The sequence below is a fragment of the Fusarium phalaenopsidis genome (genome assembly GCF_050370095.1).
Source record: "Fusarium phalaenopsidis strain FUZ10S chromosome Unknown contig_32298, whole genome shotgun sequence".
NCBI lineage: Eukaryota > Fungi > Ascomycota > Sordariomycetes > Hypocreales > Nectriaceae > Fusarium > Fusarium phalaenopsidis.
In genome coordinates, this window is record NW_028145407.1 from 982,122 (window position 1) to 1,004,491 (window position 22,370).

General features: G+C 53.3%; 6 protein-coding genes across 6 annotated transcripts; 3 read left to right on the top strand and 3 right to left on the bottom strand.

Moving 5' to 3' along the window:
- Positions 1–222: 222 nt before the first annotated feature.
- Positions 223–1,461, bottom strand: LRP88_06884 (rRNA-binding ribosome biosynthesis protein RPF1; the record flags this gene model as incomplete). The annotated part of the gene is made up of 1 exon (XM_083243421.1): positions 223–1,461. One exon carries the CDS (start codon positions 1,459–1,461, stop codon positions 223–225), a length of 1,239 nt encoding a protein of 412 aa, XP_083100645.1.
- Positions 1,462–1,759: 298 nt separating this feature from the next.
- LRP88_06885 (nucleolar complex-associated protein-domain-containing protein) lies at positions 1,760–3,766 on the top strand (the record flags this gene model as incomplete). The annotated part of the gene is made up of 1 exon (XM_083243422.1): positions 1,760–3,766. One exon carries the CDS (start codon positions 1,760–1,762, stop codon positions 3,764–3,766), a length of 2,007 nt encoding a protein of 668 aa, XP_083100646.1.
- A 432-nt stretch (positions 3,767–4,198) lies between these two features.
- On the bottom strand, positions 4,199–5,844 carry LRP88_06886 (uncharacterized protein; the record flags this gene model as incomplete). The annotated part of the gene is made up of 4 exons (XM_083243423.1): positions 4,199–4,407; positions 4,696–5,391; positions 5,453–5,638; positions 5,688–5,844. The coding sequence occupies 4 exons, from the start codon at positions 5,842–5,844 to the stop codon at positions 4,199–4,201; spliced, it is 1,248 nt and encodes a 415-aa protein (XP_083100647.1).
- A 1,340-nt stretch (positions 5,845–7,184) lies between these two features.
- LRP88_06887 (uncharacterized protein) lies at positions 7,185–8,080 on the bottom strand (the record flags this gene model as incomplete). Its single annotated transcript, XM_083243424.1, has 3 exons — positions 7,185–7,788; positions 7,895–7,945; positions 8,004–8,080. The coding sequence occupies 3 exons, from the start codon at positions 8,078–8,080 to the stop codon at positions 7,185–7,187; spliced, it is 732 nt and encodes a 243-aa protein (XP_083100648.1).
- Positions 8,081–10,280: 2,200 nt separating this feature from the next.
- On the top strand, positions 10,281–18,655 carry LRP88_06888 (uncharacterized protein; the record flags this gene model as incomplete). The annotated part of the gene is made up of 10 exons (XM_083243425.1): positions 10,281–11,001; positions 11,053–11,104; positions 11,264–13,958; positions 14,014–14,973; positions 15,025–15,125; positions 15,186–16,015; positions 16,069–16,120; positions 16,171–18,365; positions 18,429–18,485; positions 18,558–18,655. 10 exons carry the CDS (start codon positions 10,281–10,283, stop codon positions 18,653–18,655), a joined length of 7,761 nt encoding a protein of 2,586 aa, XP_083100649.1.
- A 2,188-nt stretch (positions 18,656–20,843) lies between these two features.
- LRP88_06889 (uncharacterized protein) lies at positions 20,844–22,353 on the top strand (the record flags this gene model as incomplete). Its single annotated transcript, XM_083243426.1, has 2 exons — positions 20,844–21,442; positions 21,498–22,353. 2 exons carry the CDS (start codon positions 20,844–20,846, stop codon positions 22,351–22,353), a joined length of 1,455 nt encoding a protein of 484 aa, XP_083100650.1.
- Positions 22,354–22,370: the final 17 nt, after the last annotated feature.

Below are 22,370 nucleotides of genomic sequence, written 5' to 3' on the forward strand. Positions count from 1 at the left end.
ACTCGGCGGTGATGCTCAGAGCGAAAGCTTGAGAGTCTATGGTCAGAGACGTGGCATAAAGGCCAAGGTGATGTGAGCGAAATCCTTGTCTAGGTGTGAATGTGGCCACAAGTGAAGCTCAGATAGAAACAAACGCGTGGAATTTTGACATCTAATGCCCTTCTCTAGGGTATAATATTGGCAAACCCAAGTTAGACTCCTTGCCCGAGACCCGTCAAATGATTAAAGGTTGAATCTCTTGCGATCCTTCTCCATCTTGGCCTTCCACTCCCACTGCGTCGCATCATCGCCCTCACTACCTGCTCGTCCAATACCCTTGTCGACCCTCCTCAGTTTGAGCGTAAATCGAGGGCCTAGCTCTTGCAAACCAGCGCGGATGTTCTCAACACCCTTGATCTCCTTTCCGTCTGCGCCGACGATGCTCTTCTCGGTCTGTCGCTTATCTCGGAAGACATAACGATGCCTCCGCACAAAGATGTAGTCTCGCTGGTTGTGCAGGGTGACGACCTGACGGCCCTGGAACTCTGGCCTAGGGGGGAACATAGTCTGGAAAAGCTTGGCCGTCAAAAGACCCAGTGGCGTCTTGAAGTTGTTGAGGAGAAGCTCGGGGTAGTGGTTGGTGGGGTTTCCGTGGCCGGGGAGCTTCTTGCCCTCGATCCAGTTGGTGATGGAGAAGTGAAAGGTTGGGCCTGTGGGGAGGTGCACGACTGAAAGCCCTGTGGGCTTCTTGGAGTCCTCTTTGAGGAGAACCACGGCAGTGTACTCGCGATTCGAGGCGTACTTGCAGATCTCGCGGAGGGAGTACTTGTGGCCGTACCGATGGGCGGACCGGGGGATGTAGTTGCTGTTGGGGAAGAGGCCGCAGAGGAGATGGGCCTCTTCGTGGATGGTCGAGTTGAGGGATGTGGTGATGAGGATCTTGGGCTCGGGAGGGGGGATATCGGTGAAGAGAGAGGGGAACTTGAGGGCGAGTGATGACGGCGTCAAATCGAGGTTGGTGCTTGTTGTGGACGGGGCGATGCTGTTGTCTCGTCTCGCTCGTTTCTCGCGCTTCTTCTCCAGGGCAGCTTGACGCTCCTCATCCATCTCCTCATCCGAAGCCAGCATACTGTCGACATCGTCGTCGTCATCATCCTCCTGCATCTCGGCCTCGTGAGCAGCCTGCTCCGCCGCCTCGGCCTCCTCGATGCGCCGACGCTTCAGCTTCTCCAGGTCCACCTGCGCACCGAGGCTATCATCATCGACATCGTCCCACACTCGCTTCTGGTCGATCGTGACGGGCTTGCGCTTGGCCAGACGGGCAGCCTTGAGCTCGGGATCCTTGGCCTCTTCCCTCCTGCGACGGTGCCGCTCCTCGTGCCTCTCCTTGTCCCTATGCTTCTTGTGCTGAACGAAGAGCTCTCTTCGCTTGATCTTGTTGGCAGACTTGAGCGCCTGCACCGGCGGCTTTGTGAAACCCATTGCTACGAGATTGCAATGGGGGCGATTGGGTTGATGATGGAAATGGCCAAGCTGGTCGCGACTGAAGCCAGCGGCTGGGAAATTTTGGGTGGAGGGGCATGAAAGTCCGGCAGAATTCTGAACTTTTTTTTTTTAATCTTTGGCGGTGAGAGGGGAATCGCATCATTCCATTGGCCCAGCCTTGTGAATCCCCACTAAAAAGATCTCGTCGACTTTTGGAAGGAGACAAGATTGAGAGAGCAGAGAAAACCTAAGACGGGCGACCTTTACACTACATCTGGTAATCACAGCCAGCACCATGGCGCCAAACGGCTCAAAACGAAGAAAGCTGGCCCATGACTCCTCGGACGGTGAGTCTGGGGCCCAGTCCTCCTCCAAGAACGCCCAGAAATCCTTCTTCAAGCACGCCTCAAACTGGAACCTCGAACAGGACTACGAGTCGCGCCCGCGCAAGGGCAAGAAGCAGAAGGAGAGCAACAAGCTGCCCATCAAGACGGCCGACGGAAGGATCGAGCATGCGCAGGGGGACGACGACGACGACGCAGCGTCAATTGAGAGCGACACCGAGTGGCTAGAGGGTCGTGAGGATGAGTTTGAGGAGTGGGAGCCGGAACCGGACGAGGTCGTGAAGGAGCCCGAGGTCCCCGAGTCGCAGCAGATCTTGGAGGCGCAGGAGGAGCTGGCAAAGATAGCCATGGCTGTCAATGAGAACCCGGAGGAGCATGTCGGCGCATTCAAGGCCCTCGCCAAGATTGGACGCTCCAAGATCATTGCCATCCAGATGCTCGCCCTGGTCACCCAAATGTCCGTCTACAAGGATGTTATCCCTGGATACCGGATACGCCCGGCGAACGAGGACGCCCCCAAGGAGAAGCTATCGAAGGAGGTACGGACGCTGAGGCAGTATGAGCAGGCCTTGGTCTCGGGTTATCAGGCCTACATCAAGGAGCTCGCCCGGTGCTCCAAGCTGGAGATCAAGGCTGCTCCTGGTGGGCAAAGCCTCGCAAACGTGGCTGTTACTTGCGCTTGTACCCTTCTTACATCGGTACCGCACTTCAACTTCCGCGCGGATCTGATCAAGATCCTCGTCAACAAGCTCAGCAGGCGTAAGATCAACCAGGACGGTGTCAAGTGTCTGCAGGCCTTTGAGACGCTTTTCAAAGATGACGAGGAGGGACGGCCTACCCAGGAGGCAGTGTCCCTGCTCTCAAAGATGATGAAGGCCCGAGACTTCCAGGTCGACGAGAGCGTAGTCAACCTCTTCCTCTCTCTCCGCCTCCTCTCCGAGTTCTCCGGCAAGGCCTCGCAAGATTTTGTGGAGCAGGACGATTCCGCCCAGGCCAAGAAGAAGAAGCGCGAGTTCCGAACCAAGCGCCGGCGCAAGGAGCTCAAGGAGCAAAAGGCGCTGGACAAGGACATGGCCAACGCCGATGCGCTGGTCAGCCACGAGGAGCGCGACCGCATGCAGTCCGAGACCCTCAAGCTAGTCTTTGCGACATACTTCCGTATCCTCAAGCTTCGTCTGCCGCACCTCATGGGTGCTGTCCTCGAGGGTCTCGCCAAGTATGCCCATCTCATCAACCAGGACTTCTTTGGCGATTTGCTCGAGGCCCTCAAGGATCTCATCCGACACAGCGAGGAGGACTCGGAGGTGGATCCTGCTGCTGAGGGAGAGAACGAGGAAGAGGAAGAAGAAGACGACGTTCCTGTCCGCAACCTCACTCGTGAAGCCCTCCTCTGCACTGTCACTGCATACGCCCTCCTCGCCGGCCAAGACGCCCATAACGCTCGCAACGACCTCCATCTCGACCTCTCCTTCTTCACTACCCACCTCTTCAAGTCCCTCCTCTCTCTCTCCACCAACCCGGACCTCGAGTTGACCCGCCCTGCCACATCATCCGCCTCGGTCACCACCAAGATTAACGTCCAGACCACGACGGTCCTCCTTCTCCGCTCGCTGACTGGCATTCTTCTTCCCTCGTGGAACATCCGTTCTGTCCCGCCTCTGAGGCTCGCCGCCTTTACGAAGCAGCTCATGACGGCCGCGCTGCAGCTGCCAGATAAGTCCTGCCAGGCGGTGCTTGTGCTGCTGAGCGACGTGGCGCACACACACAGCAAGAAGGTACGCAGTCTGTGGGATACCGAGGAGCGTAAGGGTGATGGTCGATACAATCCCGTGAGTGATAGTGTTGAAGGGAGCAATCCCTTTACGGCTACCGTGTGGGAGGGTGAGCTGTTAAGGAAGCACTTCTCGCCCAAGGTCAGGGAGGGCGTGAAGCTTTTGGAAAAGGGTATGTCTGGGTAGATTCATAATTTCATAGATAGCCAAATATTAGCGCCAACGAGATTATTCGGTACATCTTGTATTGGCGACTGTCTCAAGTCCTGTTTGTTCGTGAAGCAGTTGAGCTAGATATCTCAACGAGCTCCACCATTTCGCATCACAAGCCAAAAGTAGAAAATGATGATACATAATATCAACAAGAGTCTCCTCACATGATTACATACACTTAGCAAAGTCCCATCTTTCGTCCAGCTGACTGTATCCGCACTCATCTGACGTCCAAATCAGCACTAATATGCCTTCACCAGCCTTGATCTTGTCTGTCATCCCCCCTTCGCACACGTCCCATCTTCATCCGCTCCTTTGATCTCTCTATGCCCTTAATCCATCAGATTAAGCAACCGCTTTGTTCAACTTTACATCTCCAAGAGTCATCTCGCTTCCAAATGTCGATTAGGAAGCCCACATCGAGGACTTGAGACCTTGAGTTTTCCGGAGGGCCTTCCGCTTCTCAACAGGTGCGGCGGTCTTGTTCTCCCCAGCTTGGCTTGACTGACTCGGGCCAGGTGTCATTGGCATCGTGGGGAACTGCATGGGCGAAGCCTGAACGTGATGGGGAATATCGAGGTGAGGTTGCATCAATACATGACCATTCGTAGGTCCTGGGATAAGGAGACCGTTAGCAATTCGAACAGGAGTTATGGTGACGAAGTGTCCAGCGAATGAAGGATTGCCATCGGGATTCTCGGCAACAAGGTATCAAGAATGACTTTGATGGGATGCCGCCCCTTCACGACTCTCTGCGTCGAGTTTTGCGGCAAATGGATTGGCCGTGGACCTGCTTGGGGGGAACCCTGGAGGACTAATAGGAGAATCCAGGGAAGCCGCCCAGGATCCTGGCACGAACCCTGGAGCTTGAGGACGAAGACTCGAGATATTAGTTGGCTCACCGGGGTTGTTCTCACCTCGAGTCTGATCTCGTGAGGTTGCAAGCTCATGTGAGGTCTGCTTGATTGCTGAAGACGCCTCAGCCGGTCCGCGCCCGTTATCCTGAAGACGTGGGACAATGTTCCCTCGCACTTTCTGGACTGAGATTCCATTCGTAGTTTCGGTTGGCGCAAGTGGAGACTTTGAAATGTCCTCAGTGTAGGGAGTGCTGGGCTTCTGGTCTGGGGATATCATGATCAGGTCCTCGTCGTCTGCCCTTGGAAGATTTGGTACATCTTTTCTGGAAGGCTCTGCCTTGGGTCTTTCAACAATTTCCCCCTCCTCTTCCTCTTCCTCTTCCTCTTCCTCTTCCTCTTCCTCTTCGTCAGAAGAATCGTTGTAGGAGGCGGCCCAAGTGCTAGCAATGTTGTTGTCTTGAAGGCTCTCAGGGACAAGGGCTGAAGCCTGTGCTGGGGCTGTACTCATAGGCCTGTTGGCGTTGGGCTGGCTACTCTCAATGCCATTAGCCTTTGTGGTCTCTGCTTGGACGTCTACCATGCAGCCCTCGTCGGCTCGAGCTGCGGCGATAGTGCGGTTCTCGTTGCCCAAGACATCAGTCCCGTTTTGCCCCTGAGCAACGTTGTTGACTGGTGTGCTGGTTAAACTTGGGGGCACGACTGCCATAGCGCTTTGTTTGGGAGGCTCTTGAGGTTGGTTTGCTGTCGGTAGGTGAGCTTTGCTGCTTAGATCACAGAACAGAGTCGTTGCATGTGTACTTACCCGATGTTGGCTGTGGCGTCGGTTCTCGACGGTTCAGAAAGTCCATGGGAGAAGATCCCAAGACACGACCAGGAGGACGTCCCACGTTACCAGAGACCAGAGTGTCTGTGTAGTTGCGCCGGCTTGGAGGAGGAATGTTAGAGATGACCGTACGAGGGGGAGGAGGAGGGCTGTTGTTGTACCTCTCTGTTGGCGTGTCAGTCTATGCCCACCCGATGGAATAGTCTTAACTTACCACGAGGTGCTCTGTTTCCAAAGTCATTACCGTGTCTCTGTCTGCTGCCACCACCGCCGCCGCCGCCGCCTCTGGGCTGGCTAGAATTACCAAACGACATGGCCAGTTCCCTGGCAGCTGCTAGCTTTTCGGGATCATTGTAGCCCGCGCCACTCATGGTCACTCGATCAAGTCCAGTATCAAGGTGTGAGTTCTGGGCTTGATAAGAACGTCCTGTGACAAGAAGGTCAGATCATCCAACCCCGGAATCTGGACGAAGGTCGCTGTAGGAGGGTACGGCTACACTACGGCGGCGAAACTTCGAAACAACCTTGAAGAACGTACAGGGAAAGAGCCAAAAGCTTCGTAACGGGCGAAAGGGCAAAGCTTCCACGATCTCAGAAGAATTCTGGAGTGTTGAGGAGGGATGCAGAACAGGGACCGGCCCTGAGGCGTCCGCCATCAGCTGAAGGAAAGAGATGAAAAGCTGGAAGGGGCGAGATCTCTTGGCAGTGACTCACCTTGCAGCTGAGGTCTTGTTTCTGCCGAAGAGCACCAGAAAAGGCGTAGCAGGGAAGGGTAACAGGAGGAAGGAGCGCCCCAGAGGAGACGGTGGGAATAGATCGAGGCGCAGGTCAACCAAGCGAAGATTTTGGTGAGCTTCTGAGATGAGAGAAGATGAAGACTCGGGAGTTGAGATGTGAAAGATGCCTTCAGGTTTGGGTGGGAAGAAGGAAGGAGAAGAAAAACATGGAGTGGGGTGGAGTTTGGAGAGGGTGAAGGAAGATGGAGGGGAAGGTGCGGCACACTGAGCTTGGACGGGAGAAATATCACTGCCAGGAAGAGATATAACAGAGGAAATAAGTGACAAGCGCCCTACGGACCTAATTTTCCAGGGGAAATGCCCTTGGAATCGAAGAGAAGCATCCCCTGAAGACCGCTGACACTGCTCAGAAACTGCCCGAGGAACGCCCCCCGTTGGGGAATAGTACGGAAAGCATTTGAAATTCCTATCTGATTTCTTATCTAGAGACTCCTAAGGGGAGGTAGAATCCTCTTTTATTTGCAGGAGGAGAGAGGATGGATGTCAGGTAGGCAAGGAGAGCTACCAACGGTAGGCTCCTAGAAGCTACCATCTACCTTGCTTGAGAACCTGGAAGCTAATTGGAGAACACAGAGACGCCTATGCTGCGCGTTGATCTTTAGAGAATGGTCTCCGACGTGACTATGGGGTCTTGCATTCATCGATGGCTGATTTGACTGCCCATGCTTGGCACTGCTCGTTTCCCCCTTTCCAGCCCTGCACATTCACACGCCACGGCCAAACGCAATCACCGACAGTAGTTGCTGTTTGATGATCCGGCGTTTTATCAAGATCTCGATGGCTTGAGCTTTATAGCTGGTGTGTCGGGGTTGGCGTTCACCCATTGGGAACAACATTATGCGGAATTGACCACAGTATTCGTGCCAAAAGTTTACCAAGGTGTTCCTCATATTATTACTACCCATGAATAGATACTAACTTGTTGTTTCGTTCATTCTAGGCCGTTTGGGTCCCACCGTCGTCTCAATCGCGTTGATCTTTGTGGTCAGATGCTGAGCATCCTGAGATGCGTCTAACCATGCTGTTTCTGCAGGTGGCACTGATTTCAAGACAAACTCCTGCAAGGCTCCGGCTCCTGGCGCATCCTTAGCAATTGCAATGGACGACACTCTCGGCACTCCCAGGCAAGCACTCAGGCGCTCAGAGCAAGGGTTGGAGAAGCCCACAAGGCGGATCTTGTCTGTGGATGGGAGACCCTTGGAAGCTGCGGCAACCATCTGCGGGAAATGGCAGTTGAAAGTTGAAGCTTGGTTCCCACGAGCTACAAAAATCATCAGATACTGCCGCTCAGGCTTGTCTTGAGCAGACTCTGCGTCACTCTGCGACAGGGCCTGGAGATTTCGAGTAATAGAGTTGAGACCAACATCGATGCTAGCATCGATCTCTGGAATTGGTGGCACGGGCAGTTCTTCCGTCGTTCCGCCAGCCTTCTTGTCGTCCTTTTCCTTCCTGGCTGCACGTTTGCCCTTTGACCGCTTAACGTGTGTTTGCCGGTACTGCCCCAGGGGGCTCAAGAGACTAAACTTGTCAGTACGGCTATCCAGACCGCTTAAACGGGAGAGTGCATTGTGTGGAGGTAGAGCAGAGATGGGTATCCCTGTGAATATGGAGCATTTGGACTCACTCGCATAACAACTCAAGAATTGTGTCTTGATCTTCAGGCGAGACCGCAGGCCTAAAGACCCAGTTAATCACCCACGACCACATGATCGGATTTAGAAAGGAGGAAATACCAGGAGACCGTTGAAAAGGGCGTATCCAGCTGGTGCACGACTCTCTTCCGAGCCGGTTGCGACGTGGGAGTAGTCATGTTGGCGAGCACTGGTAACTGTCGGTGTAGAAAGTCACTTTGGAGGAAAGAATATCAGATGTCGGCCAACGAAACTAAGATTGACTTTGGATTCGAGGACGAGGCGATATATGTTCGGTAAACGTAGACAACGACGTCTTGAAGAGAAGTGTATTGGAGGGTGACATCTAAGCAAGCTCTGCTCTGCAGCTATTTGCGGGAGGCGGGAGTATGTGGGTCACACAAGCAAGGTCGACGGGGAGTTGCTTAGCGTCGCATTTTGTAGGAGACCAAGCGCCAGGACGATAGAACGGCCATCAATTGAAAGTATGGTGACATTGGGTGGATAGATGTATGTTATAGTAGCCCTTGATAATAGAAAGCTATGCAGCTATGTAAATTACATGGTGGTCATCTTGCCTTGGCCTCTGACAGGTACCGTCTTGTATCTTGGCATTCACAGGGGCACCACAGCTCACCAGAGCTCCAGGTACGGCCGGGATCAAATGTCGTGTCAGATCTTGACCAAACAGGAGGGGCAGCATCATGGCGGGTCTCTTTGGCCTCGACCAGGTTCATGGGGATTTTCCTCGCCGTTTAAGGCGGCTGCCATGGCGGTCTCTGGTTCTCCACGTGGTAACAGTCAACAATCTTGAGCTCTGGACCCGCAGAAACTCTCTCCTACCTACCTACCTACTTAGGTAGCCACTGATGCATGACTTGATTGAAAAATACTCCGAAGGTACAATATCACATCTTTTGACTCCTTCAACTTGGGTTTCTCATGACCAATGTGGCTCCTTTAACATCAAGCCCTCTGCTCTACTACAAAGTGCAGGACAGGCAAGGCAGCCTCAGGCAAGCAGTTTCAGGCTCACACGGTGTGCCACTTGGCGACGCGGTTGGCCACCTATCCCACCGTGAATTTGCTCCATTGTCAGTCAGTTGCCCTCGGTCACTGTCCCCTCAGTGCATGGCGCTTGTTCAAGCTTTTCAAGACCCCGGTGTGTTCTCCCAGTGATTGACCTACCGGGTATTTATTTTTCTGGTTCACCTTGTCGAATTCACCAGGGGAAACCGTCAAGGTAAGCTCTCTTTTCTCATCATGGATGGACGTGAATGATATCTCACATCCATCCTTGATCCCACAGCCCACTTTACCCCACCAACACCGCTATCGTGACAGCTGCGAAGCGCGTCGACAACCTGCACGACTAGCCTCCATCTTTTCTCATTTCTCATTTGTTGATTTCCCTTACTTGCCGATTTCTTTTGTTATTTCTTGATCGGCATCTTCTGACAGCTGGATTGCCGGCGCAAACAGTCCATTGCTGCATTGCATCTCTGCTCGGATTAATTGCCCGCGCTATCGTCACCCCTTACCCCGCCCTTCCATCACGCCCAGCGGACGGCCAACTTGCCAGCTAGCTCAGAGCTCTCCACTAAAAAGCATTGGATCCTGCCCTGGGTGTCACAGTCACCAGCCTGCTTGAGGCAACCACCTGCACGTACCAAAATACCACCGAAACTTAGCTCATGAGGTGGGCTTTCATCCTCACGACGCAGCAGAAAAAGCTATATAGCGCAGTGACGGAGAAGACTCCCCTTCTTCGCACTCTGTCTAAGTATCATCTATCAGACGACACGCTCGTGAATCTCCCAGCCAAGCACAAAAGGTAAGCAGAGCTTCCTTCATCTCTTCTCTCAATACGCAATCCCACCAATGCCCATCCCACCCGACGTCAGGCAGCCTCCCCCCTGCTATTTCCACCCCCGGGCCTCTTGTCGAGTCTGCCGTAGCGGGGTCCACACAAGCAATCCGCCAGCGCGCGCCCTGCCAATCCATGCTCCCCCATATCCTTCCTCAGATCCATCCACCAAGAGCCTTATCCATCCGGCTTCCCAATACGCATCCCACTTCTAAGCCTCAGCAACCTCTATTCTTTCTAGGCATCTTCCATCTGTCTAGACAACTACGCCGGGGCTCTTTTTATTTTCTTACTTGTCATCTTCATTCATCATATCGCCCTTGGTTTGATCCCCCTCCCCGAAAACCCCATTTCGAGCTTGGGATCTTGCTCTTTCGCCCCGCCGAATCGCTTCTCTTACCAAACCCACATGTTAATTTTGTGCAGCTGTCGCCGGGGCGTCTTTCGCGACGGTGTGACGTCTCTACACCTCCGCGCTTCGTGCTTTTCCACCTCTTCTCTACACAACTCCGATGGATCCGTCCACGATATCTCCGGACCTCCCAGATCGTGCTGCCTCCGCTGAAGCCAGTTCAACCCGGCCGAATCCCTTTGATGACGGGGATATCTCGTCTCGCAAGCGCCGGCGCACGTCTCTCTCTGGATCACCTACAAACTCCCTCGATACCGTGAATCCGCTCCACGATTCCTCGAGCTCAACAACTCTCGACACCGATCCCGTCGTCCCCAGCCGTGACTCGGCTGTAGAAGCCCGGCCAGAGCCTGTCGCGCCAAAGACCCCCGAGCCTGGCACCTCGATGCGCGAGCCACCCACCGAGCCTCCGTCCAGCATGGTTACTATTAACCTTAGGAACGCGCCCCAGAGTGACTCGTCGTCTTCCTCGCCCCCATCTCCTTCACCTGCCGCCCACCCCCCTGCGACCGATGCCGTCACCGATGTTGCGACCGACGACGTCAAGGCCAGTGTTGAAGACTCCGAGGTCGACATGGTGCCGGTTCCTGCCCAGAGTACCGATACCTCCAAGTCAACCTCTTCACATTCAACGAGCCCGCCAATCGAGATTATCACAGTGCCGTCGGATGATGACATGGCTTCCGATCATATGAGTGTTGGAGTTTCCATCGTTGGGGACGACCCTATCCTGATCGATCCTATCCATGACTTCCCCTTTCACGATCCCGAAGAAACCACCGAATCGACAGTGGAACGACTGGCAAACTATCTTTCAACTCGTGAGCTTTGTTATTCTTCTTCTGAACGACTCAAGCGGCTAAAACATGTAGAATCTCCAATTGATGAAGGCGTTGTCGACAAGGTTCAGCAATGGCTGGAACGGTATCTCAGATACATCAGAGACGTCGACCAGCAATCTGCCATCGATTCATGCCGACAAAATTTGGGGTTTTGGGTTACATTCCCCGAAATCTTTCAAGCAATGGCATGTCGCAAGTATGTCTCTCCTTCTTTGCTCCTATTGTATACTAATCGTACTAGGCCATCAATGTTGAAAGCACATGGATTGCGCGGCGTTACTCTGGCGTTTTTCGCTGGATTCGCCAAGCTGACGGCCTGGTTCATCGAATCTGACATTCGTGCTCTCCAAGAGTTTTCGGCCACGCAGACAGATCAAAAACAGCGTCCACCCGCCCTATTGTCTCCTCTTTACCTCGACCGGTTGCATATGATGACTGGGGCGCCTTTCTACGACGAGCAAACTGGTAACGCCGATCTTTCATCCCCCAGTCTGGAAGATGTGTCATACGTGATCAAGGAATTTCAGGAAAGTCAAGGTGGAAGCCTCAGTTGCCTGCTCCAGCTGGTCAGGTGTCTGGTCGATCATATCTCCAACTTCCCTCGATGGACTGATGAGCTATCCTCGATATGTCTGGTTGCAGCAGATATCATGACAGATGCAAGCTTTGCCTCGGGCAGCCCAGGACTCCCCCCCATGGCCAAACAGCGGCTAGAAGTTGGTCATGTCCTCTACGACCTGGTCTCAGATACCCTCGTAAGGATGGTTGAAAAGCAGCCGACGCAGTTGAATGCCGATAAAGTCTCAACTAGCGTTCGGGCTCTCACAAACATGATCAAAGCGAGCCTTCAGGGCGAACATGAAGCCGCAACCCAGCTACTAATCGAGCATCGACAGGCGCACCCCCAGCTCCCTGTTAACTACACTATTGAGGCAATCGCTTGGGAGCGACGCCTTGGGCTCTTGAACAAGCTCATAAGGTCAAGTCAAATGCAACTCCGTGTTGTGGGTGTCACCCAGATGTGTGGCGACCTCGTCTCCTGCTGGAGACGCCATTGTGACAGCGGAGACGATGGCAGTATACTCCACCTCAACCATCTCGCGGAATACCTGCTCCAGACCGGACTCATAGAGTACATCCTCGGCTCTAACTGTCATCCAGAGATCACTCTTGAGGGCGCCAACATCGTGGGCTTCTTGGTAGTGACCAAGATGTACCGGGAGGAGCACATCAATATGATATGGCAAGGTATCACATCCGGCCAGGATCCTCGCACCGCAGATGCTCTCACTCGCATGGTGACAAATATCACGAACCTTTTCGACTACGCCGGTCTTCTATTTTTCTGCGACAAATTTCAGGCGCTTCCCATGGATGGCTTCACTCCGTCTATCCGAATGCTTTGGGAGACCGTCATTAGGCATATGGTTACGAGATCACAAGTCGATCGACCGGGACTGAGCTTCCATCCCTACAACTTGTGCTTACGGCTACTCAGAGAATCGTCAGTTTGCACATCCGGATCACAAGTCGCATACCCCGACATGCAGCACGCAGCGATGCAGAAGTTTAAGGAGCTCCTGGCATATGGGCCAGATTCCGAGGGACGCCAGCAGCTGTACCAGAGCTGCATTCAGGACATAGCAGACCAGTCAGCAACTACATTGGGCAGCCTCTGGTGCTTGTCAATGGCAATCCGCTCCGCGGTTGTTATGGAACTTCGTGTCTTGACGGAGAAGCACGACCTGACGAGACTTATCGTTACTGAGCTAGAGCACGCAATCAAGGTCGGACGAGCTGCCGGCGTTCAGACGGTTCTCTGGGGCGCGATCAACCAACCTCGCAGGGACTTCATCACCAACATCATCCAGGTTGAACCCCAAACAATCACCAAGGAGTTGGGGATAAAGCTCTGGGACATGCTGGTCGGCCCGTGGTCACTATCGCTTGAGGATAGGAGAGCAGGATGGGGTATCTTGAACAATCTTAACCGGAAGCTCAACCTCGCCAACCCCTTTCTCCAAACGTGCTTATCTCAATACCTCCCAACTCTCCCTTCCGAATATTTCTGCGACGGCATGCTGGAGTTTCTCCGGGCTGAAATTCTACCGCGTCTCAACGAGAAAGCCGACCTAGCCCTTGACGACCATGACATGGTTGCTGAGAGCGGTATTGAGCAACTGTGGCGCTTGATCCTCGAGACTGAGGATGGATCTCTCGTTGACCGATCAGTACGGACGCTTGCAATCGATATCTATGTTGAAAGCCGGCATATGGCCACCAGCCCGCTTCAGCGAACACGACTGATCCACATGGCTTTAGTCAACCGATGCCTACAACAGCTGAAGGATGCCGCGCGGAAAATCAAGAGCTCCAACGATGGAGCGACGAGCGGCGAGGATGAACCCATGTCGACTGTTGCAACAGATGAGCAAATCCAGCAGCAGGAGAGGATCTTCATTCGATCCTTGAGACTATTACGGCACATACTGGAGGCCCATCAATCAAAACCTCTTCTGTCGGCCCCTGACCTGAGAACACTGATCCCCCAAACCCCCTATGAGGTGCAAGGAGACTCGGCCGAGCTCAAATACCAGTCTTTTGATGGGGATGAACAGACTGATATCAAGCCACTCGCAATCGGGAAGCTCAACACCGCTGCGTCTTTGCTTGCCAGCCTGAGACAAGAGACAGGCTTCGATAACTACCGAGTTTATTACAGAGGACGACCTTTTCTTCCCAACGAGCACGAAATCTGCAAGTCTTTGGAGGATCTGCGTGTCCAGGAGGGTCTCATGCTGGTCAAACGTGAGGAAGCAGGCCCAGCCCCTTCTGGTCGAGTGAAGCCAGGTGCCTCTCCCCTGGAGGTAGAAATCTCGGCGCATTTTGACGAGATGTTCGAGTACCTCAGCATGGAGGAGTCACTTGCACAAGAGGTATGAAACTCAGCACCAACTTTGAAGGCTTCGAATAACTGACTGTGTACTTAAGATTTACCACTTTCTCGTGAAACTCCCCACAGATGGTCATCTCTTGAAGTCAATTGACAGCAATACAACCTCGTATCAGCAAATCTTTCCTCCAGGGCAACCGTACAAGTCACTCTACGCTGTGCACACGCTTCTGGAGTACATTGAAGCTGCTTTTCACGGGCGCATCGACAATGAAGATCCCAAGGATGACCCCACTGACCCTGGTCAACCCTCTGCGTATACGAAAGCTCTGAAGACGGGCATCTCCTTTACCACTCAGGCAATCTCGGACAAAGATGTCTTCGACCAGACTTCTGTGAGCCTGCGTCTGAAACTCACTGGCACAATGATACACGCATTCCGACGGCTGCTAGATAATATGCTGCGGTCCACTGGAACACTTGCTGGCTCTAGCATGGTCACAGAGCTCTACACTCCAGGACGACCAGTCAGTACGGACAACGTTATCGTGCCTGAACCAGCTCGGCTCGTTGAAATCTTGACATGCGCCATAGATTCCCCCGGCGATGCTTCTCCAGTGATTGCCGGAACACTTGCCCTCACACTCCGCCTGAGCATTATCAATAGTGCATTCTGGGCAAAACTCAACACAAACCCCGATTTTGTTGCTTTACTGCACCGTGCTCTGCTTACTGACCCAAGACCTGGGGTCAGATCGCTTGTTGTGAAGCTCATTGAGGAGCTTGTCTCGATGACAGGCCACACACAGCCGTTGGACAGGTCGAACGAGTCATCCTCAAATAATCCCGACATCTTTGTGGCCCTGGTCTCATACTTTTGGGGTGTTGTCAGCGACCTTGTGCTACAGATAGCCGGGTATCCGGACCATTGTGAAGATTTCTTTAGGCTGACGTACGTCTTGCTGATGCGATTGAAGGCTCGATCGCCAGGCGTGTTGGATCTCCCAAGGCTTGCCTCTCAGGTCAGCCAGCTCTTACTCGCCCATACATCAACTGAAGTAGGTTCTGTCAGTTCGGGACGGTTTGATACAGGCTAACCGAGTATACAGGCCATTGGATCTTCGGCTGGAGAGGACTCGTTTGCGAAAGGCCTTGCAACGGTTCTGCATATTTGCCTGCAACTTGATCCCTCGGTTGCCCAATCCCCGCAGTTGCCAGCGTACGAGAATGAAACCTCACCGTGTAGGGCCGATCAACTGACTCGCCATAGTGATTTGCCCTTGTCACTGTTCTGGAAGCAGCTGTATCCCCCCAAGCGCAGTCTGAGCGAGCAGCCCATCCCTAGGGTGGTTCTCCACAGCGAAACGAGAGCGAAGCTTTGTGACATTCTTTTCCATCTCGTGAAGCACGATCCAGAAAAGACCAAGGGGCTGTTGGAATCGCTCGAGAGTCTCGTGCCCTTCTACGATGATGACGATGACGGCATGTCTTGCGCCATGTCAACCTCGCACCCGCTGACATCCAAACCAGATGAGCCATACCTCTACGAGCTCCCGTATCAATTTGAGCGCCTGCGAGCGCTGCGGGCACCATGTGGCTACGCTGGCCTGCTAAACTTGTCGAACACATGCTATCTCAATTCAATCCTGGCGCAGCTTTTCATGAACACGGGATTCCGACAATTCATCCTGAACTCGAAACTTCATGATCCCGCCAATGGCCAAGAACTCATGTTCTACACCCAAAAGCTGTTTGGCTTCATGCAGGAAAGCTACCGTCGCTTTGTCGACCCCACCAATCTTGTCAGTTCAATCAAGACCTACGATGACACCCTCATCGACATTCACAGTCAAATGGACGTGGATGAGTTCTACAACCTACTCTTTGACCGTTGGGAGGGACAGTTTCACAGCCACGAAGAGAAGAGGAAACTCAAGTCTTTTTACGGTGGTCAACTTGTGCAACAAGTCAAGTCAAAGGAGTGTGAGCACATTTCTGAACGACTTGAGCCATTCTCTGCGATTCAATGTGATATCAAGGGCAAAAACACGCTGGAAGACAGCCTTCAGGCTTATGTAGATGGTGAGATCATGGAAGGGGGTATGTCTGTTTATTATCCATCTTATCTCGAGGAGGTTGCTAACCATCAACAGACAACAAGTACAAGTGTTCAACGTGTGACAAACACGTTGATGCTGTCAAGAGGTGACACTTTCCATCAGTTGCTCTCCCACTCGGAAGCTAACGTGTTGCAGGGCATGTCTGAAAGACATCCCAGACCATGTCATCTTTCACCTCAAGCGGTTTGACTTTAACCTCCGTACTCTCCAGCGAAGTAAGATCAACGATTATTTCTCATTCCCAGCACGTGTCAACTTGCGACCCTACACTATCGAGCACCTCAGCAACCCGGAAAATGACACCGAGGAGGACATCTTCGAACTGGTCGGTGTCCTCGTTCACTCGGGCACCGCTGAATCCGGCCACTACTACTCGTACATCCGTGAGCGCCCTTCCGCCTCAGGTCGCCAGACTTGGGTTGAGTTCAATGACGATATGGTAACGGCATGGGATCCCTCGCACATGGAGAGTTCCACGTTCGGTGGCCCTGATCATCGTCCTTACGACACAAACGGTATCATCTACGACAAGACATACAGCGCATACATGCTGTTTTACCAACGTGCCTCCTCTCTAAGAGCTGAGCAGGAGAGGATGATGAGCCTAGGCATTCCAGGGCCTTTGCGAGTCAATGTAGCTGACGATCTCAAAGATCACATCATGAGCGAAAACACAGTGATCCTTCGCCGTCACTGTATATATGATCCCAGCAACCTCAGACTCGTTCAGATGCTATTCCAGCAGACGAGACAGCTTTGTGGAAGCTGTCGCGAAGTTGACACGAGTCAGAACATTGGCGAGTTCCTGATTGATCGCGCTCAAGAGCATGGGCTTCAGGATTTAGCCATGCACACGTTGCTGAGCCACCTGGACCAGGTCGTTACAAGAGCAAAGGACATGCCGGATTTCCTAAGTTTCTCCAAGTTGATCAGCGATGCTATCACTTCATGCCACCATTGTGCGTTTGCTTTCTACAGCTATTTTGACCAACGGCATGATGCACTGCGCGCCCTTCTCCAACGGAACCCAGAAATGGCGGTGCGCAACTTTGTGAGCAAGATGTTCACTGTCGCTATCCACAAGATTGCAAGAGGCTTGCCTCATGTCTACGACCCGCCGGTCCCAAATAGTCCCATCTCAGACCCTGATGGAGACGAGAACATTACCGAGGGTGCTGTTGCTCACCGTTCAGTCATTGATGGCGTGATGCTTCTGTTCAATCACCTATGGAACTTCTTCCATATCAACCTCAGATCGTGGGACGACTACTTTGGGGCTATTTTGGGCTTTGCAAAACTGGGAAGCCGCGAAGTCGGATATGTTCTAGCCGCTAATTACCTGGCGAGGCTTCTGCGTATTATCTCGGCAGATCCAGCACAAGCCCTCACCGGAAACTATCAAAGGATGCTGCAGACTGTTCTACGACGCATCAACAACGCCAAACCGCCTTCCTACCTGTCGGTGATCATGCTGGTGGATTATCTCCTGCAGCAGCTGGAGCCGGAGCTGGGAACAGACGTCATTGTTGAAGACGCGGCTGAGCGACTGGAGCGGATGGAACGACCTTTCAGCTGGACGTCGGAAGAGGTACAACTCGTACACACCAGCCTGGATGATACTCACGGCAGCCATTTCGTGGAGAAGCTACTGGGGATCGACCAGGCGACCCGTCCAACCGACGACATTATCCGATTCCTGACCGGGATCGGCTCAACGATGGACGGCAAGATACTGGCCACGTTGAAGCGATGCATCAGGGGTGAGACATCAACTCAAGCCATGGACCCATTCCTGCGGGCGGCCGGCGCCTACATTGAGAGTACCGAGCAACTCGACTTTGCCACAAAGATGATTCAGCATGTGTACACGCAAGCCAAAAGCCTGCAAAACACCGAGGGGGTGTACTTTGTTCGCTTCTTCGATACAGCACTGTCACTCGAACGGTCAGAAGGGGAGTTCGCGAGGACCATCAGGAGTCTCAGTCTCCGTCTAGTGCCAAACTGGACACCTCACCTCCTAGCATATCAGGAAAGCACCGTGCGAGCAGCCACAGAGAATTTCCTAGACCGCGAGTTGTTCCAGGCCTTGCAAAGCGACTCGATCGCTGAGCGAGACCTGGAGGATCGGGAAGAGATCAAGCTGACGGTCAGACAATTGGGCCTTACGTGTTTGGGGCATCTCGAGGAGCATCACGTCCGAAGGAGAGCACACCTGGGGCGAGACATTGCAGGCTCGTTCTCGCGCGTGATTGAGTCATGCGCCAAGTCTATCGAAAGTGATCCCGAGAAACAAGACGATGTCGACACGGAGTTTATGGCCTTGCAGCGCGGTAAGTGGACTCGGCCCGGTCTAGGTTCCCCCTTAAAGAAAGATGGCTAACGCTGCAGGACAGAGGTGTTGGATCCCCTCCGCAGGCTAATCGTGGATGACATGGAGGAAGACGGGTCCGGTATGTCACAGTCGTTTAGCGACTCCGATACTATTACAACAGACTTCAGGTGACGGCTGACGCTGGGCAAAGACTGGGAAGGATCCTGTGGATCATCAGACCAGATTGACGACCTGGTGGAGATGAACATTACAGGACTGAACGAGATGAACGACGTGGAACTGGCTTGATGACAGACCATACATGCATGAATGAATGAGCTCGCTGGGTCTGGAGAGAGACGGGGCGAGACAGGCGTCAGGGCAAAGGAGGCGGGCATTTGTGTCTTTTGTTGATTTCGATTCTCTGGTTTATCATCTACACTCGCTAGCCTACGCAAAGGGTGAGTAGAGGCCGAGGCATCATCTATCATGACAGCCAGGGCCGGCTGGAAACGGATGGTTGTCGAACACAGTTGATGTTGAGCAAAAATGCATAGCAAGGGAGTGACGGCGCAAGGGCTAAAGGATAATGAACAGGGATACGGCGGTACCAGACCGCGAGATGAGGGAAATCAGGGGTCGGTGAAGATGAAGAAGGACATTGTTTTCGAGACCAAGATCAAGACCAGCGTTCTTGTATCCATCTCCTCCCTGCCTTGGGTTTTTGGGCACGAGGACAGAAATGATGAATGATTACACGAAGCAAAGTTAAGACAGACGGATCACATCGAGTTGGAAGCTATTCAACCTCGATGTGAATACTCATTGTCAGGAGTCTTCAACTTGGACAGACTCCTGTGCCATGACGCCTTTGTCTCACGACGAAGCTTGCCGCCGACACCATGTGATTGATTCTATGAATATCTCCAAGATTTTCAAGTGGCGCCAGTAACCGGTATTCTGGTGGACGACGATGTAATCTCGACGGCCGAGCAGCCAGGATCAGCTTCTATAGAAGGACTTCACTAAATCACGACCCCCTTGTATGACGGCAACATTGGGGCCGGCGGCTGGCCATCTGGTCCGACGCTACCTATCTTTAGCCATGGCGGCCAATATTCCAGGCCCGCCTCGGATACCACGCGATGATGTGATGCCAATGGAGATGCGAAAATAGAAAGTATTAGAGACATGGCCTTCGAGACGAAGCCGACAGGTTCCACGGTCCCATCTTGGGTTAAGAGTCTACCTTTGGTGAGAAATTGGGGCCGGTGGCTGGTGGATGGGTGGATGGATGGTTTACAAGCTGTGAGATATGTTGGTTCGTCTCGGAAAGACAAGTGCCGACGTCTGACAGCTGGAAGAAGAGAATGCGTGAGGAATGTGCAAGGGCCAGTCACGATGGCGGAGACAACCAGTCATGACCATCAAGACTCAGAACAGAAATGCTCACATGGAAGAATCATTGACGAGTATCCGTCTTGGTTTCTTCAACAGTGGACACTAATCTATGTGCACTACTGCACCAAGTCCCTGCCTCTTCACAAACCTCTCGTGACCCCCACTCAGCCAACCAGCCTCCCCGATTAGAATCTGCAACAGGGGTCCCCGAATCTCTCACCCTTCGCAGCCTGTCACAGCGCCGCTCGCATCGCCCGTCAGTTCTAAAAATACATTTAACCTCCCGCTAGCCAATCACGGGGCGTACCGGGAACCCCGCCGCTGCTGAAAATAGCAATCCCGGGCACGCGCTAATGCACGTTAGCCGCCGAGAGAACGTCCCCCTCCCCCTCATGGTCCTGCCGATTGGGTCGTTCCCGGCATTTGCACCGTTTGACAGGCTGGGACGATGAGGAAAGCAGTGATGAACAAGCGGTCCAAGATAGAAGATGAACAAGAGGTGATGAGCAGCTCATGCAATTCCCCTTTTCTTACATAGCGTCTTCCCCCCCCCCCTCAAGGGTCCCCTCCTGACGTTTCATCTACTACTCCGACGCTATACTACATAGTGACCATCTCTCTGCTAGGGTCAGCTCCGGCCGGGGGTCACCGAGTGGGAGGCCACACCTCAGGCGAGACGAAAATCTGGTGGCTGACTGGCCAGACGCAGGAGAGTTTTGAAACATAAACAAGTGCCCGGGGTGTGTCTGAGTGAGAAACAGGAACGAAACTTGTTTTGCATGCGGGTGTTTAAAACTCCTCCGTCCTGCATGTCTCCTGCTTTTCCTGCCTTGTTCCCATAGGATCACGACGACGAAGACGACGGGTTTTGTTTTGTTTTGTTTCTGTTCGTTGAACGCACGACAACGACAAGGCTGAAGGAATACAGCTGCTGTGCGGCCTGGATGTTGTTGATTCGCGTTCCCTTGGCTTGTTGATTTACTGATTCTTTGCACTCCTTTATTCCTCTTACTTTGGCCGTTTTGTGGCTGTCCCTCCTTGCATCGTCGAGTCGTTGCCTCTCAAGGCTTAACGATAACAACCCAACCAGACAAAAATGTCGCTCAAAGAGAGAATCTCTTCGCCTTTGGAGGCTGGCACCTCCATCTTGGACGCTCACCATCTGCCGCCTCATCTCGCGCCGGCCCTCGAGCACGCATCTGCCCGTCTGGCTCGCAAGTCTCAGCACATCACCCTCGTCGTGGCCCGCCGAGACTATCAGCTACCGTCTGTGGTGCCGCCGAGGGGCCTCGTCACCCCGACGACCCCGACGCCGCTGTCTCCCAGCTTCCGCTTCAACTTTGGAAATGGACCCATGTCGAAGCTCAAGTCGTTGGTGCTGGCCGGTTCGTATAATGGACCGACGCCGGTACGGTCGATGGACTCGCCACGAAGTGGAATATCTTCGCCTGGCTTTGCTCCTCCGCCGGATACACCGAGCCCGCGGTTCAGATGGCCTCTATCGCCCACCACACCCCTATCGCCTCCTCCCATGACGCCCGGTACCGCCTCATCGACTACCACTGACACCATGAGCTCCATCATGTCGTCGTCAGGTTTTGGCATGCGTCTCATCCATACGAATGAACTCCATCCTCGGTCCGAGAAGATCCTTAATCAAACACTGGAAAAGACGGAGAAAAAGTTCCGTGTTGGGTGAGTTTGGGTGTATGATGTCAAACATGTCGGATATCTTGCTAACACTCCATAGTTCTGAGTGGCTTTCACCAGCAGTCAGGCCTTCCTCCTGCGGGCTCACCAACCAACTCATCCATAGCTCCATCATCCAGAACGAGGTCCTCTTCTCCTCCGAGGGCCTGACCCTACTCTCGCTCGATCGGCTATTTAGCCTCAAGAGCGCACTATCCAGTTACTCCAAGACGAAATCTCACCTGCGCCTCGAAGACGCCGTTGACGAACTCCGCCGCACAATCCTAGCCACCGGGTCAAAAGTCTCCAAAACTGCCATCCTCCGATCATATGACTGGTTGAGTGTGTCAAACTCTGCTCTTGTTGACTTGGACCGTATGTATCGGCGTGCGTACGGCGGACCGGAGCAACTGGGCGGCATCGAGGGCTTGTCAGGATTCACCGAGCCGGCAATCAAGGCGATCGGCGATTTCGAAGAGAGTGATAGCGATTCCGAGATCGAGGAAGACATGATCGGACTTGCCATCACCAAGGAGAAAACTCCTTCACCAAAGCCCCAGCTGAAACTGCTGACCAACTTCGAAGCCAAGAAGCCAGAAGTCCCCATCGTCAAAGTCGAAGGGGAAGAGGAGGATGAAGACCGTACGGCACGACCGACCGACAGGCTCTACTTCTCGATGCAGCCATGGGACGGCTCAACCATTGACCAGGTCCTAAGCGCAGCTCCTGTAAATAAGAGCGCCTTCAGTCCTCTCACACCGACACCGATACTCATGAGCCCGGCGTCGGCCAAGATGGGGCCCATGACGCCCAACGGATATGACGATATATCGCCCATAACACGAGGAGAATGGGGATTCATGATGGCAGATAATGCCTTCCAGACCGGCCGAAAGGTTGGAGTGGAAACATTCTGAAAAACGGATTTTCTTGG